General features: G+C 39.3%; 2 protein-coding genes and 2 long non-coding RNA genes across 8 annotated transcripts in view; 1 reads left to right on the top strand and 3 right to left on the bottom strand.

Moving 5' to 3' along the window:
- The first annotated feature begins 661 nt into the window (after positions 1-661).
- LOC144085513 (uncharacterized) lies at positions 662-1636 on the top strand. The gene is made up of 3 exons (XR_013304164.1): positions 662-715; positions 804-904; positions 1060-1636. It is a non-coding gene; the product is annotated as an uncharacterized LOC144085513 (long non-coding RNA).
- Positions 1637-1744: 108 nt separating this feature from the next.
- Positions 1745-3600, bottom strand: LOC144085512 (uncharacterized). Of its 3 annotated transcripts, none has more exons than XR_013304162.1 (6): positions 3433-3600; positions 3143-3243; positions 2531-2612; positions 2058-2454; positions 1893-1970; positions 1745-1822 (listed from the first exon to the last, which is right to left on the bottom strand). It is a non-coding gene; the product is annotated as an uncharacterized LOC144085512 (long non-coding RNA). The 3 variants fall into 3 exon arrangements; XR_013304163.1 differs by having other exon boundaries at positions 1893-2249; positions 2373-2454; XR_013304161.1 differs by having other exon boundaries at positions 1893-2454.
- A 2221-nt stretch (positions 3601-5821) lies between these two features.
- On the bottom strand, positions 5822-10858 carry LOC144085641 (noelin-3-like). The gene is made up of 6 exons (XM_077615119.1): positions 10452-10858; positions 9726-9872; positions 8374-8529; positions 8091-8310; positions 7327-7433; positions 5822-6798 (listed from the first exon to the last, which is right to left on the bottom strand). The coding sequence occupies exons 1-6, from the start codon at positions 10515-10517 to the stop codon at positions 6121-6123; spliced, it is 1374 nt and encodes a 457-aa protein (XP_077471245.1). The 5' UTR covers positions 10518-10858; the 3' UTR covers positions 5822-6120.
- Positions 10859-11107: 249 nt separating this feature from the next.
- LOC144085640 (collagen alpha-1(XI) chain-like) overlaps positions 11108-14382 on the bottom strand; it is a 63981-nt gene continuing 60706 nt past the window's right edge. For all 3 annotated transcript variants that reach the window (XM_077615117.1, XM_077615116.1, XM_077615118.1), the window contains 4 exons: positions 13864-13976; positions 13704-13772; positions 13383-13616; positions 11108-12024 (listed from right to left, as the gene is read on the bottom strand). In XM_077615117.1, the coding sequence (XP_077471243.1) occupies positions 11878-12024; positions 13383-13616; positions 13704-13772; positions 13864-13976 (563 nt within the window). In that variant the 3' untranslated portion in view covers positions 11108-11877. The remainder of the gene's footprint in view (positions 12025-13382; positions 13617-13703; positions 13773-13863; positions 13977-14382) is intronic.

Raw genomic sequence — 14382 nt, 5'->3', positions numbered from 1 at the left:
ATTTTTATCACGCTACTTGGATTTTTTTAATGAATAAATTGAGCCCAAAACGCCAACAAATCCATTAGTTCAATGCTAGGTTGAACACACCGTCGATAATTTAAGTTGGAGCTCCCTTTTCTCCCCTAGCTGTGTGCCGGATGTGAGTAGCTAACTTAGCATTAGCGACACCACGACGTTCCCCATTTGACTTAAGTATTTGTGTGTTTTATCTCCATTATTTATTCTCCTAGAAAGACTAATGTAATGAAACAAAGCCGAGATATCAACGTGCAGTTTGATGGGTAAATGCTCACTCCATAATGACATCGAGAGGCATGATTTGGTTTCTGTAGCATGTAATGATAGTTTTGAATGCGAGGGCTTAACACCCGTTTCCAATTTGTAATTCTCTCTTTAAAAACCATCATTTATACAAACATTTCTAAGCCATTTTTTCCTCGTTTATAATGTCAGTTTTATGTTAAATCACCTTGTCTGCAAAAGGGAAAATAGCAAGGAACACCCAGTAACCTATTTTCATTCTATCTTGATCGTATATTAAATTTCTTGTAAGATTTCTCTTTCCTGTAATAATTGTTTGGCAACTCCCAAATAGCTTGGTTAAATCAAGTTTTCCTTTTTAGGATCATGCAGCGATTCCAGTGTGTCCCAAATACACACACACACACCCTTGAGGTTATGAGGAGAGGAGACTGGGCCAGACCAGACCAAGGTAAAACTACTTCCACAAAACCTATCTATTGAATCTCCAGTCTCTCTCTCTATATATCATAACTTTTGCTTTTTATTGCACGCATCAGGCCCACGTTCAGAATCTGGAAGACCAGGTGATCTTCCTCGCTAGCATCATGTGGCGTCTCTGAGCTCTGCACTTTGGAGATTGATGGCATGCTTCTTGAAGGTTAGTATGTTTGTTTATTGTACAATATCCAAATTAAATATAAGCTTAAAACATCATTATAGTCAGATACAATTGTGTAACTCAATGACATGTTTTATGAATTCTATCACCACGGTGAGGTTTCACTGAACATAACATTTCCCCCTCTTTTATAGCTGAGGTCCATGGCTCTCTGGCTTGTGCAGACAGTGATTGGAGAGACTCCCAAGGTAAAGAATAGAAATGTCATGTTAACATTTGCTCCATTCACTGCCTTTTGGAGCAAATGTTTTATTTTTATTTTATACTTATGCCATTTTATACTTGTTAACATTAGCTCCGTTCACTTGCTCCAAAAGGGAGTGAACGGAGCAAATGTTAACAAGTATAAAATGGCATAAGTATGAAATTAAAAAAAAACATTTGCTCAAAGAATGTTTTTTAAATTTTATACTTACGCCATTTTATACTTGTTAACATTAGCTCCGTTCACTTGCTCCAAAAGGGAGTGAACGGAGCAAATGTTAACAAGTATAAAATGGCATAAGTATAAAATTTAAAAAACATTCTCTTTTGGAGCAAATTTTTTTTTAATTTTATGCTTGTTAACATTTGCTCCGTTGACTCCCTTTTGGAGCAAATGTTTTTTTTTTTTTTTTTTAAATAAAATACTTATGCCATTTTATGCTTGTTGACTCCCTTTTGGAGCAAATGTTTTTTTTGTTTTTTTTTTTAAATAAAATACTTATGCCATTTTATATCTGATTTGTGTTTTTCTAAATGTTTTCCTGTTAATAAAATATTTCAACTAAACTACTTACTGGAATTATTTTGCTGGGTAAATGAAGAATAAGACATGTATACAATTCAAGAACTTTTATTTTTCCATAAGTGGCATTCAGGTGGGCTAATCATCTAGCAGTAAATGGCTGCAGAATTCTGGAAGGAGGGGAAAAAAGCCAGGGTTAAGTCAAAATTTGATCAAAAAAAAACCTAAGTAGTTACCTACCAGGAAGGGTCTCCTTGGTCTGCACACCATCCCACTGCAAAAGACACCAATCATCCATCAGTAAGTGGCTGCAGAATTCTGGAAGGGGGAAAAAAGCCAGGGTTAAGTCAATTTGACCAAAAAAAAAACCTAAGTGTTTTCTATCAACATTAAAAAGTTACCTACCAGGAAGGGTCTCCTCAGTCTGCACAACATTACAGCCAAAACAGGGGGAAAATTTTCTGAAATACTAAACATACCTCTGGTTTGCATTTTCTTTTTGTCCACTGTAGAGACACTCAAAAGTAATTGAAGTCACTATAACAGGGATCTACAACTCCTGTCCTCAAGGGCCCCTATCCAATCTGTTTTCCATTTCTTCCAACACACCAAAATCAAATGATCATAAGTTGATTCAGATGTGGTGGGAGATATGGAAAACAAACTGGACAGGTGCCCAAGGACCAGAGTTGAAGACCCCTGCTCTATAACAACAAGTACCAGTGAGGGGATGAAGGTGTCCAAGACTGCCGTTCACACCGTCACCCTTTCTTCAGCGTTGAATTGTTAACTTGGCTGGACCCTTAAGAGAAGCAAGATACAAAATGAGTACGTTTAGTACGCATGACATGAAAATAAAAACCTGAAACAGGTCCTACCTCATCCAGAACTTCTGCCTTGATTTCTATGGTCTTCGTCAATTTTGACAGCTTTCACCTCCATCTCCGTGGCTTTAAACATCTACAAAACACAGCATGATTATGAAGTTTTACCAGTCAATCATTTCAATTCCATTCATTTAAAAAATAATGTTGAATGAATAAGGATTCGGTGGAGTCTCTCCTACAGAGGTCAAGACACATGGATTCATCAGGTCTATTCACGATAACATGTCCCGTTTGACCATAACTGGCTGCAGATGATCATGTGACATTCCTCTGCGAGGAATGTATCTTGAATTTGAAAAATCATAGTTTATTTCAGATTAAAGTAGGGTTCGACGGGTCCAACAAAGTTAAGAACCACTGGTATACGTGCATTCTATTTGTCTACTGTTTACTTCTTACACCGCCACTAATAGCACTTATGTGGGTGTGAATTATCCAGGTTTTTGCTATTAAAAATCAACACGAGCTCAGTTAGTGTGTTTTCATTCAAAAGTTGAATGTATCATAATGCAAAACAAGCTAAATGAGTAAAGCATTGAACGCTGACATTTAATCATTACACGGAGAGAGAAAATAGAAACTAGTATTGAAAAAACGACTCACTTTGCTGACAAACAGCTCGCTATGGCGTCGACAAGTTGGTCCTTTGTGGTCGTTTTAACCACATTCTTGATGTTTCCCAGCAGTCTGTGCTCGTTGAGGAACTGAAACACACAATGGAATGATTTCTTTTTAAACATAAAGAGCTAGAGGCAACGCAATGTAGCCAAATTGTTTGCAAACATTTTGTCTCCAACCACATGGGGCTACATCACCCCGACGGAGCATGCTCGCGTCAAAAGGCACTCTTAAAATGAGAGCTGGGGCTTCGAAATCCCCAAATGACAACGTACCGAAAGCGCTGCATCGTCCTGTAAGAAGTTTATCCAGTCTTTCTTCGGTAAACCGTCACTTCTGAGCTGCTCTGTCTACTACTGTGCTGGCCGCTGGTCCATCCGCCATTTTGAAGATTGCCGTTGTTGAACTCTGACCTCGGTAATGCATCTTAAAAAGAGACAGGAAGTTAAGAGCAGGAAGAAAAAAAGAGGGCGCCCTCTAGTGGCGCAATGTGTATGTTTTTTTAAAGGTCTACTATCCAGGGTCATTTGTTAAGAATGAAAAGCCTTACTATACATGGTCATTTTTTAAAGAAAAAAAGACTTACTATACATTGACTTTTATTAATGAAAAAAACCTTACTAATTATATGGTCTTTTTTAAAGCCTTACGAGTCATGGTCATTTTTTCAACAAATAAAAGCCTTAATATACATGGTCTTGTTTCACATAAAAAGCCTTGCTATACTTGGTCTAATTTTTTGTGTGGAACAAATAAAATCCCCACCAAACGTGGTCATTTTATGAACAAATATGTTTGGGTTAAAAAAGACCATGTATAGTAAGGCTTTTTTTTTGCAAAATAAAGACCATGTATAGTAAGGCTTTTTTTTGTTATTAAAAAGACCATGTATAATAAGGCCTTTTTTTTGCAAAATAAAGACCACGTATAGTAAGGCTTCTTTTGTAAAATAAAGACCATGTATAGTAAGGCTTTTTTTGTAAAATAAAGACCATGTATAGTGAGACTTTTTTTGTAATAAAAAAAGACCATGTATAGTAAAGCTTCTTTTGTAAAATAAAGACCATGTATAGTAAGGCTGTTTTTTTGTAAAATAAAGACCATGTATAGTGAGGCTTTTTTTGTAAAAAAAACAAACAAACATGTATAGTAAGGCTTTTTTGGTTAAAAAAAGGCCATGTATAGTAAGGCTATTTTTGTTCTATTTGAGAATTATTTGAGATTTTTTTGGGATTGTCTACTATATTAATGACTATCCTTTGCTCATCCAGTGTGTTAAGCCACTTTTCTCAGAATCTACTGATGCCCCTGGTTGAATCACATGAAAGTCAAATTAGTTGTTTTTGCTGATTTGTTGTCAACCCGTGATTGGATCCTCTCTCTTGAGGAATAATGACTGCCACCTTGAAGAAGGAAAATAAAAAAATAAAAATAAAATCGCCTTTCACCCACCTGTTTTGTAGCTTTGAGGCAATGAGTCGCAGTGTCATTTGCATTTAGAGTGGCTTTTTGTTAGGTGAAACACTGGAAGCAAGTCGGGATGGAGGGAACGTCATGAAGGATACGTTTGTTACTGTGATTATCTTCTTATTTATTCCGTGAAATGCCCTTTCTAACAACACAGCTGCAGATGAGCACGAAACAAAAAGAAAATTCGAAAACAACAATCTGGATGCTACAAAATGGCCGTGATTAAAAAATATTTCAAGCGGACAGTACAGCAACAAACCTATAGGAAGTGGTTTGTAACCGCTTTATCCTCACTAGGGTCACGGGGGGTGCTGAGGCCTATCCCAGCTGACGCCCTGAATCGGTGGTCAGCCAATCGCAGGGCATGAGGAGATGGATAACCATGCACACTCACAACCCATACCTAGGGGCAATTCAAAGTGTCCAATCAGCCTACCATGCATGTTTTTGGAATGTGGGAGGAAACGGGAGTACCCAGATGAAAGCCACTTAGGCCCGGGGAGAACATGCAAACTCCACACAGGTGGACCGACCTGGATTTGAACCAAGGACCTCAGAGCTGTGGGGCTGACACGCTAACCAAAATACACAATATTGAAAAGCGCAACTTCTTCAAAGAATTTAAAGTTTAAAGTTGGTGATTTTGGTAAGATGAGTTAATGAGCTTCAACATGAAAATACAGCAAAGCAAATTGCTTGCTGGCGGTCAGAAAATACAACGGCTACACTAAAAAGTCTAAACACATTAAATTTTTGGGTTCAAAATGAAGCATATGAATCCTTTTTATTTTTTTATTTTTCGGGGGCAAAATGAAGCGTATGATTACTTTTGTTTTTAATTTTTTGGGGGCAAAATGAAGCGTATGATTACTTTTTTGTTTTTAATTTTTTGGGTTCAAAATGAAGCGTATGATTACTTTTTTGTTTTTAATTTTTGGGGGGCAAAATGGAGTGTATGATTACTTTTTTGTTTTTAATTTTTGGGTCAAAATGAAGCGTATGATGACTTTTTTGTTTTTAATTTTTTAGGTTCAAAATGAAGCGTATGATTACTTTTTTGTTTTTAATTTTTTGGGTTCAAAATGAAGCGTGTTTTTAATTTTTTGGGGTTCAAAATGAAGCGTATGATTCCTTTTTTGTTTTTAATTTTTGGGGTTCAAAATGAAGCGTATGATTACTTTTTAATTTTTGGGGTTCAAAATGAAGCGTATGATTACTTTTTTATTTTTATTTTTTGGGGTTCAAAATAAAGCGTATGATTACTTTTTTTGTTTTTAATTTTTCGGGGGCAAAATGAATTGGTTGCCTGGCAACCGTAGGGGAAAGAAAACGGAGACTAACAACCCGGCACGCTCCCACTACAGATAATTTGGCGTGTCCAATCAGCCTAGCTTGGATGCTTTCTGGGATGGGGGAGGAAATCAGAGTACCCGAAGAAAACCCACGCAGGTCAGTGGACAACCTGCAAACTCCACGCTGTAAACCACCATCACTTAAGCGTCGTCGTCCGACTTGATGACTTGGAAGAGCGTGACGTTGAAGAGCACCTGGTGTCCGTTGTTCCACCCGTAGAGCGCCCGATCTCGGGCGTTGTAGTCCAGCATGGACATGTGGAAGTACTGATTGTGGAAGGGCACGTCAATGTACTCGTAGGCGGACGTGGCGGTGGAGTACGAGTAGTACACCTTGGCGCCGGTCAGGTGGGAGTTGGTGACGTAGAGCGTGCCGCAGATCATGAAGGCCTCGCCCGCGTTGCGCTTGGAGTACTCGGTGTTCCACGTGGCCACCATCCTCAGCGTGGCGGGGTCCAGGCGGCTGAGGACCACGTTGCCGGCGTTGCGGTCGGTGGCGTACACGGCCCACAGGCCCAGCTCGTCGGCCATCAGGTCGATGTCGGAGAAGCCGCCCCACGTGTACGGGTACACGTTGTGGAAGCCGGCGCGCTCCAGCGCTCGCTGGGTGAGCACGCGGCCCGTGGCCAGGCCGTAGCGCACGATGATGTTGCTCTGCATCTTGTTGTAGTAGAGTGAGCCGTTGTACACCACGTGATTGGTTCCCGCCCACTTGAAGGGCAACGTGTACGTGCGGGACTCCACGCCCGACGCAAAGTCGGACATGGATTTGTACTCTTTGACGATCTTGTTGTTGGTGTAGCCGTCCAAATACCAAACCTGCCAATCAATAAATAAAGAAAGTGCATTCAAGTCAATAGACAACACAGAAAATGGTTGTGTTTTTTTTTCAGAATTAAGTTGTATTTTTTAGAACATTAGAAAGTGTTCCGTTTGACATAGAGAAGTTGGACATTTTTTTAAAAAAATATTTATCATTTTTTAAAACAAAAAAGGACACAAGGAAATCCCTCAAATAATGAATTCAACATTACATTTTAAAGATCAAACTTCATTTTTTTCATACATTAACATTTACATGTAAAGATGTATATATTCAAAGGGGGAAAAATCTCTACATTTTTTTATCCTGTTATTTTCAAGAAACTACTAATCAAACATCGAAGACATTAAGACATTTTTGTGAATGAGCTAATTTCAATGAAAATATTTTTAATATTTTAGAAACACTGCATCCACTCCATAGTAATACAAGAGTTTGTTCAGTTTGTGTCATTTACACTTTTTTTTTTTTTAAATTCATGGTTAAAAAAGGTGTGTGTGTGTTTTTTGTCTGTCTTCGCTGACCTTATTGTTTTTGGGTGACGCTTGCGGATCTGTCATCCACGCACCAAATCTCGTCCCAGATGTCTTCACTGTGATTGGCCCGGTGATCTTCATCAGCTTGCCGCAAGCTAAATATACACACAAAATCCAGGGAAAAACAATAGTTGGTGAAATGATGGAAAATACATTATTTTAAGAATCCCGTCCAAACTCCAATTTTTATTGGCATGCGGCAAATGATTAAAATATCAATAAATATGGCCCACACAAGAAGCCTAAAACGAGCCTACTCAGCTTTAACAGTAGATTAACATAGTCACTTAAAAATCACTTTTCTATTAGCTGAGGAGTCAAAAACCGAAAAGTAGAAAACTGGATTTTTTTTCAGTAGTGTAAATATACATAAGGATAGTATATATTTTGTAATATCCTTATAACTTTAGATTATTTTATTGTTGTGTCATTGACAGCTATATTCAGATATCAGATTATAAAATGTCCAATCCAATTTGACTGGGGCCGAATGATCAGGCAACGAATGGACGTCTATTCATGTCAATGGCAGCCAATGAGTTAATACCTTAAGTATTTTTAAACTTGATCTTTTTTCTACTTGATTACGATCGCTTATTTAACAAATAATTTGGAAGGAATTTCAAGTGGTCCCTTGCATCTTCTGATTTTTGGACACCCCTAATGATTTTTTTTTAAATTAGCTACAAAAAAACTAACATTTTTGGTAATTTCAGATGCACAGGGCATCTTGATATATTGTCATAACTCACTGAGTTTGCTCATGCAGCTTCTCAGGCGGTTCTCCAAGCCGCTGACTTTTAGGTTGAGCTGATCGTAGTCAAAAGTTCCCATCTGCTCCTGCACGGCTAGCAAGACGGCGGACAAATTCCCGATCTCGTCCTTGAAACGCGAGATGATCCTGGCGTCCGTCTTGTACTGCTCCAGCACTGGGATCAGCGGCTGCAGGGAGTCCATCTTCTCCTTCAGCTCCTGTCGAGACAACGGGGAAAACGTCACAAATCGTCAAATTTCACCCTCTGGGACGGCGCGTACCTGAAAATTTTTGGTGGCCATCGTCCTTCTATCCGAGTCCATCTGTCTGAATTTCGAGCGCAGACCTTTAATGAGGCTCTCCATCCTCATGATGTACTGGAAATCCCTCTGAGTCCGTAGGTTTAGAACTTCCATCGATTGAGACATGTTGTGGACCTGATGGCAAGCAGTGGCGGGCCGTCAGGGCCTTCAAGGCCTTCTCTGCTGGCCTAAGAAACATCTGAATCATATATTATATTTTGTCCATCAATACTTATTAAATAATTCCAAATTATCTGTGATCTTCCTTTCATTGCTTTCCCCCTGGTTGCACTGCTTCCAGATGTGTTTTTAAATTGAAGCATTTAACCAATCACATTTCAGCCATTATTTGTTGCCAGGGTCAGAAATCTGCCTCAAGGTCTTCACAATCAGTTCTGCAGGCTCTGCTGCATTAAACAAGCGTCGATAAGACTGTTGCTTTAACCAATCAGATTTTGAGTTGTCAACACCACAATGCCTTGTCGCAGGCGTAGAGATACGTCATTGACGTCCATCACTGTCTTTTCCCGGGGAAATCACCCCCTAGCCCGGTTGTAATGTCTGAAAAGCTCCAGTATTTGTATTTAATCAATAAATGCTGTTAGGAAGTGGGTTTTACCCCATTTTAGTGCATTTTTTGCCGTTTCGTGTATGGACGTATATGGACAAATCAACGTTCATCACTGTCTTTTTCCTAGGGAAATGATACTCCGGGCCCGGTTCTGATGTCTAAAAAGCTCCAGTATTTGTATTTAATCAATAAATGCTGTTTTCGGCTGGATTTTACCCCATTTTCGGGCAATATTTGCCGGTACGCCATTGACGTTCATCGCTGTCTTTTCCCGGGAAAATCACCCCCCTGGCCAGGTTGTAATGTCTGAAAAGCTCCAGTATTTGTATTTAATCAATAAATGCTGATAGGAAGTGGATTTTACCCCATTTTTGTGCATTGATTTATTCATTATTTTTTATGTGTCGCAGCTGTAGCTGCAGTAGAGGTTTAATAGCCATAAAATAGTTTTTGAGGGTTGGATTGATTCGTTGAAGGCGCTATGAGAAAATGCACGGACCGCCACTGATGGGAAGTAACATTAATGCTAATCTGTATTTGTCAATCTGTATGGACATTTTTTGACCCCCCTGTAAAAGAACAACCCACCCAAAAAAGAACATCCTAGTTTCCTCTATGACTTTATTTTAGGTCAATCAATGCCTCCTCACATGGACAAAAATAAATGTGTCATTTGCATCGACCGACATTGGAAATGACTCAGTATGAGTACTATTTGTGTGTGAGTGCATTTTGTGTGTGTGTGTGTGTGTGTGTGTGCCTTTTCCAGGAGTTGTCGCAGCTGGCGTCCTTTGGCATCCCGGGAGCATAAAGTCTGCCCGGGTGCCACCACCGTACACACGCAACGGCCACTGGCGTCCTGCGCTGAGCCAAACACTTGCCAGCCCTCCGCAGGCCTTACTGTGGTCTGCTTGGACATACATGCACAAAAAAATTGCATTTCAATGTGATTCACACAAGTTTCGGGACACCCTGTCATAACAATGGTATGCAATAATGTCTCAAAATTTCTGCCTCGCAGCGTAACAGAAGAAAACAATGACATTTTGTCATTGGCATGGTACAAATATGTAGAATACAGTCAATGTTAATATTCATTTGCTTAAATGATGGTTAGACCAATACATATATTCAAAATAATAGTCATACTCATATGTATATAAAAACATACAATAGCATGAATTATATATTTAAAATAAATTCTAGATGACACAATGATATAGAAACAATGATTAGACAATAAGATGACTAAATAGATGCCTCATAAGATCCATATACTATGTGTAATGTGAAAATTGATATTAAATATATGCATGTTTATGTATTTATATAATTATGTTGAAAGCACAATACTTCAGAGTAAAAGCAAATTAGGATTATACACTTATTCTTAGAATAAAATCTAATAATACCAACATGATTTTAATTAAAATTACGTAGCGCCCAGGTGCGCATTTTTTTTGTTCCGAGGCGCATGTGAACTCACCACTGGCGGCCAGGAGTCCAAAAGACGCATCAAAACCAGCAATACTGACGGCGTCTGCATCTTCATGTCATCACGTGGTTCTACCACCAAAACTCGGCACACAAACACACAAAAACCAACCAAACAAACAAACACAAAAACAAACAAAATGTCCCGATCGAGTTCACTCCTCTGTCCGCTCACCCAATAACGCAGGTGCCTCGAAGCGGCCAATCAAGTATAAACGCACCAATTTCAGGAAAAACAGGGAAATTCGCTTCATTTGGTCGCCCACTCGTGACTTTGTCCCGTCGTCTTCGGTTCGGAAGGTCCAAATCAAGATGCAGCTGCTCGTATTGACGCGATCACGCGCGTGCGCATCCCCGCAACCGAAACGTTAAGTCCTTGACATACGATGCTTGCAGCTTTGAGATACGACGTTGAGAGCGTTCACTTACCCTCGTAATTATTGATTTTGTTTATTTATTTATTTTTAGGAGTCTTGAAGTTTTCATCATACAAATATTTACCTGTAGTGAAAAAGAATGTGTATAAACGCCACTAGGTGGCGGTATTTCATCCCGTCACTTTTAATAATAATAATAATAATATATATTTTTTTAAATTTATTTTTTAATTTTCATTAATGTTCCAAAAGAGCTGACAATGTAGACACATTCAGTTTCAGAATCCAGTTTTAATTATCTTTTTAAAAAGGCACACAGTGTGTCAATGTCTTTTGTGGAGAACTGACCTTAATGAAAATTTCTTGTTACAAAAAACAACCAAAAAACAATGTATTATATAACAGACAAATATGTCCCACGTTTGGTTGAGATGAGGACAAGAAATTTCGGACAATATTTATATTACTATTTCATTTCCTTTATTATGACTCCACTTGCCCATTCAGTCAATCAAAAATCTCTTTTGTGTTGCGTTTTTTTTTGCTCGTTGTCATATAAGGCAATTTTATTTACAAACATTTTCATACTTACAAATTTGTTCAAATGTACTGTATGTCCTGGTTGTAAATTTTCTTTTAAACAGGAAGGGGCGGGGGAGATAAAATTTACGAACTGGGACACATGCAACGTTTCTAAAATTGGTGGATTCAGAAAGGCACAATATTGTACAAAATAATAATTATTATAATAATTACAGTATCATCAAAAAGCAATTTGTGTAGCACCTTGAGTGTTTTGCGCAAACGCACATCTTTGGTCGAGCGCATGTCGGACCACCACGGCATCAAAAGTCCTTCCCCCCTATTGTATTTGTTTCTCAGTCACATGCCCACAAGCCCACAAGAGGCCGCGAAACACTCCACACTTTATCTAGTATTCTTTGCTTCATGCCCTCCGACTCTGTCCGTCGGGGGTAGGCGGGGTTTGGGTAAAGGCTAAGGGGGTGGGGCCATAAGGCGGGAGGGGTTTCTGGGGGTCGTCTAGCCGAGGAAGCAAACGGGACCCACCTCGAAGCCAAACCTCTGGTTGGAGTCCCCGAAGTCTGTGAGCATGACGTCGAGGATGGGCAGCTGGTCGATGCGAGGGGTGTTGATCTCCAGAATCGTCTTGGAGTAGCCTTGCTTAGCCTGGACACACACACACACAGACATGTCAGCATCAAACAAGATTCAGTTAGGGCACATGCGTCAAAGTGGTGGCCCGGGGGCCAAATCTGGCCCGCCGCATCATTTTGTGTGGCCCGGGAAAGTAAATCATGAGTGCCAACTTTCTGTTTTAGCATCAAATTAAAATGAAGAGTATAGATGTGTATTAAATTTCCTTATTTTCCCCCTTTTAAATCAATAATTGTATTTTTTTAATCCATTTTTTTGTGTTTTTAGTTCAAAAATCATTTTGTAAAATCTAAAAATATATTTAAAAAAAGCTCAAATAAATATTGTTTTAGATCTATAAAAAACTGAATATTCAGGGCTTTTAATCCAGCTCTTTTAATCCATTTATTTACAAAAATCTAAATATTATATCTAAAATGGTCCGGCCTATATGAAATCGAGTTGACGTTAACGCGGCCCGCGAGCCAACCCGAGTCTGACACCCTTGAGTTAGGGTCTCAAGTCGGAGATAGGTGTCTCCAACAAGAGCTTGGGTTTCAAATTAGAGTTTGGTCAATATATAATAAATTAGGATTAAGGCTTGACTAGAAGGCTTTGAATCAGATTTAAAATCTGTGTTGGGTTTCCATACCTGTCTACCTCATCCAATTTCTCCCCTTATTAATGATTGCGATTCCCCGTATTACGCGATAAAAAAAACGTGCAAATGCAACGCGGCATTTATTTACTCACATAGGGCGCACTTAAAAGTCTAAAATTTACTACAAAGTAGACCGGTGGCCAATCAGTACGCACTAAATTTAAGAATCTGTAGATGTCTCAGTATGATGCTGACAGTTTGACTGTCTGGGTACATTGCTTGCTGACGCGCTATATTTATATAGTGAAAAGGTGGACGTGCGCATATCATGTTTAAAGCATGACTATTAGCAGTCGACGATGACGTTTTCGTCTGCTACGAGTGACCGAGACAATCCAGATTAGAGCCGAAATGGGTAAAACGAGATCGGTTTTACAAAAAACGTACTTAAAAAAATCCCGTACTAAAGTTGTTATACGGCGTACACAATTTGAAATGATAAAAAATGTATAAAATACAGGAAAAACGTATAAGCTGACAGGTATGGGGTTCAGTGTTGAAGTCTAAATCACGATTTTAAGACAGGTTTGGGGTTCTAAAGAAGGGATTCAAATTCTGATGAGATGTATAAACATGGGTTAAAATTTTTTGGAGTTTCAAGAACTAGGTTAGTCGTGTAAGCAAGGGTTGGGACTTCAATGTAGGATTTGAGGAGTTCAAAATAGTGTTTCTATTGAGGATTAGGGTAGCGAGTGAAAGTGGTTTCCAGTGATCGTAGAGAAGGAATTACCGCGCAGCCGTCGATGAGCGGCTTGATGAAAGGGCTGTTGTCGTAGGACATTTCCTCATCGTTGGAGCCGAGGAAGCGCAGAGCCTTGTCGTAGTTATCGGCCTTGGCGTCGTACCATGCCGCCGACTGGTGGCACACGTATGAGAAATTCTGGCGCGCCGACGAGCTCAACAACTTCAGGAAGGTCATCTGCACTGCGTTGATGCTGTTCTCAGCCACGTCCACGTAGTTCAACTATTGATGAAGATGATCCAATATAAACACACAGCAAGATAGAAATTGACGTATATTTCAGAATGAACAGAGTACGAAAACGCTTACAATTTTTCCACGTTTGAATTCACTGAACCAGGAACCAGGCGACTCCTTGGGCCAGTTGGATATTCTGACCTGCCGAACAGAACGAGATAAAACAGACGTATCAGCGCAGAGTCCAATCAGTACATTGAGTGGCATTCGGCAGCACTGGGTCCACATTCACCCCTGAGGACTTCTTGTCAGGGTTGATACAGGTCTCGCCGCCTGCCGTGAAGTTACAGAGCACTTTGATGGCATCTCCGATGCAGCCCTGGTTGGGGTCGATCCAGTATTCACCTGTGAGCGGGAATCACAAACATTAGGACCAATCCTGGAAGGTCTCCATTCACTATCATTTCCTGAGTATCATTTTGCTTAAAATAATGAATGAATGTGAATAAAGATTGAAGGTTTTGAATGCATGACTACAAAACAAAGTGTTTTTTGCAGCCATAATCAGCACCGAATTCAGCTAAAATAGCTAACATGAAAAATATACATAAAACGAATGTTTAGAAAAATAGATTTCTTTATGATAGAGATGCTAAAAAAAAATACAACTGTACTGTGCGGACCTGCTATTATTGCTAACCCATACCTGTCAACTTGGCCAATTATTTAATGATTGCAATTCCCCTTATTTAGCGATAATAAACCGTATAAATGCAACATGGGACATATTTGCTCACATAGGGAGCCCTTA

Source organism: Stigmatopora argus, chromosome 12, assembly GCF_051989625.1.
Source record: "Stigmatopora argus isolate UIUO_Sarg chromosome 12, RoL_Sarg_1.0, whole genome shotgun sequence".
Lineage (NCBI taxonomy): Eukaryota > Metazoa > Chordata > Actinopteri > Syngnathiformes > Syngnathidae > Stigmatopora > Stigmatopora argus.
The sequence above is the reverse complement of the archived record's forward strand: the minus strand, read 5'-3'. Positions and strand labels throughout refer to the sequence as shown.

Excerpts from the sequence above, each read along its gene's own strand:
- LOC144085641 (XM_077615119.1), bottom strand. The coding sequence starts at position 10,517 with ATGAAGATGCAGACGCCGTCAGTATTGCTGGTTTTGATGCGTCTTTTG. Across the intron at positions 9,873-10,451 it reads TGGACTCCTGGCCGCCAGTG|ACCACAGTAAGGCCTGCGGA; the intron begins GTGAGTTCACAT and ends ATGTCCAAGCAG. Across the intron at positions 8,311-8,373 it reads TGGCCACCAAAAATTTTCAG|GAGCTGAAGGAGAAGATGGA; the intron begins GTACGCGCCGTC and ends TTGTCTCGACAG.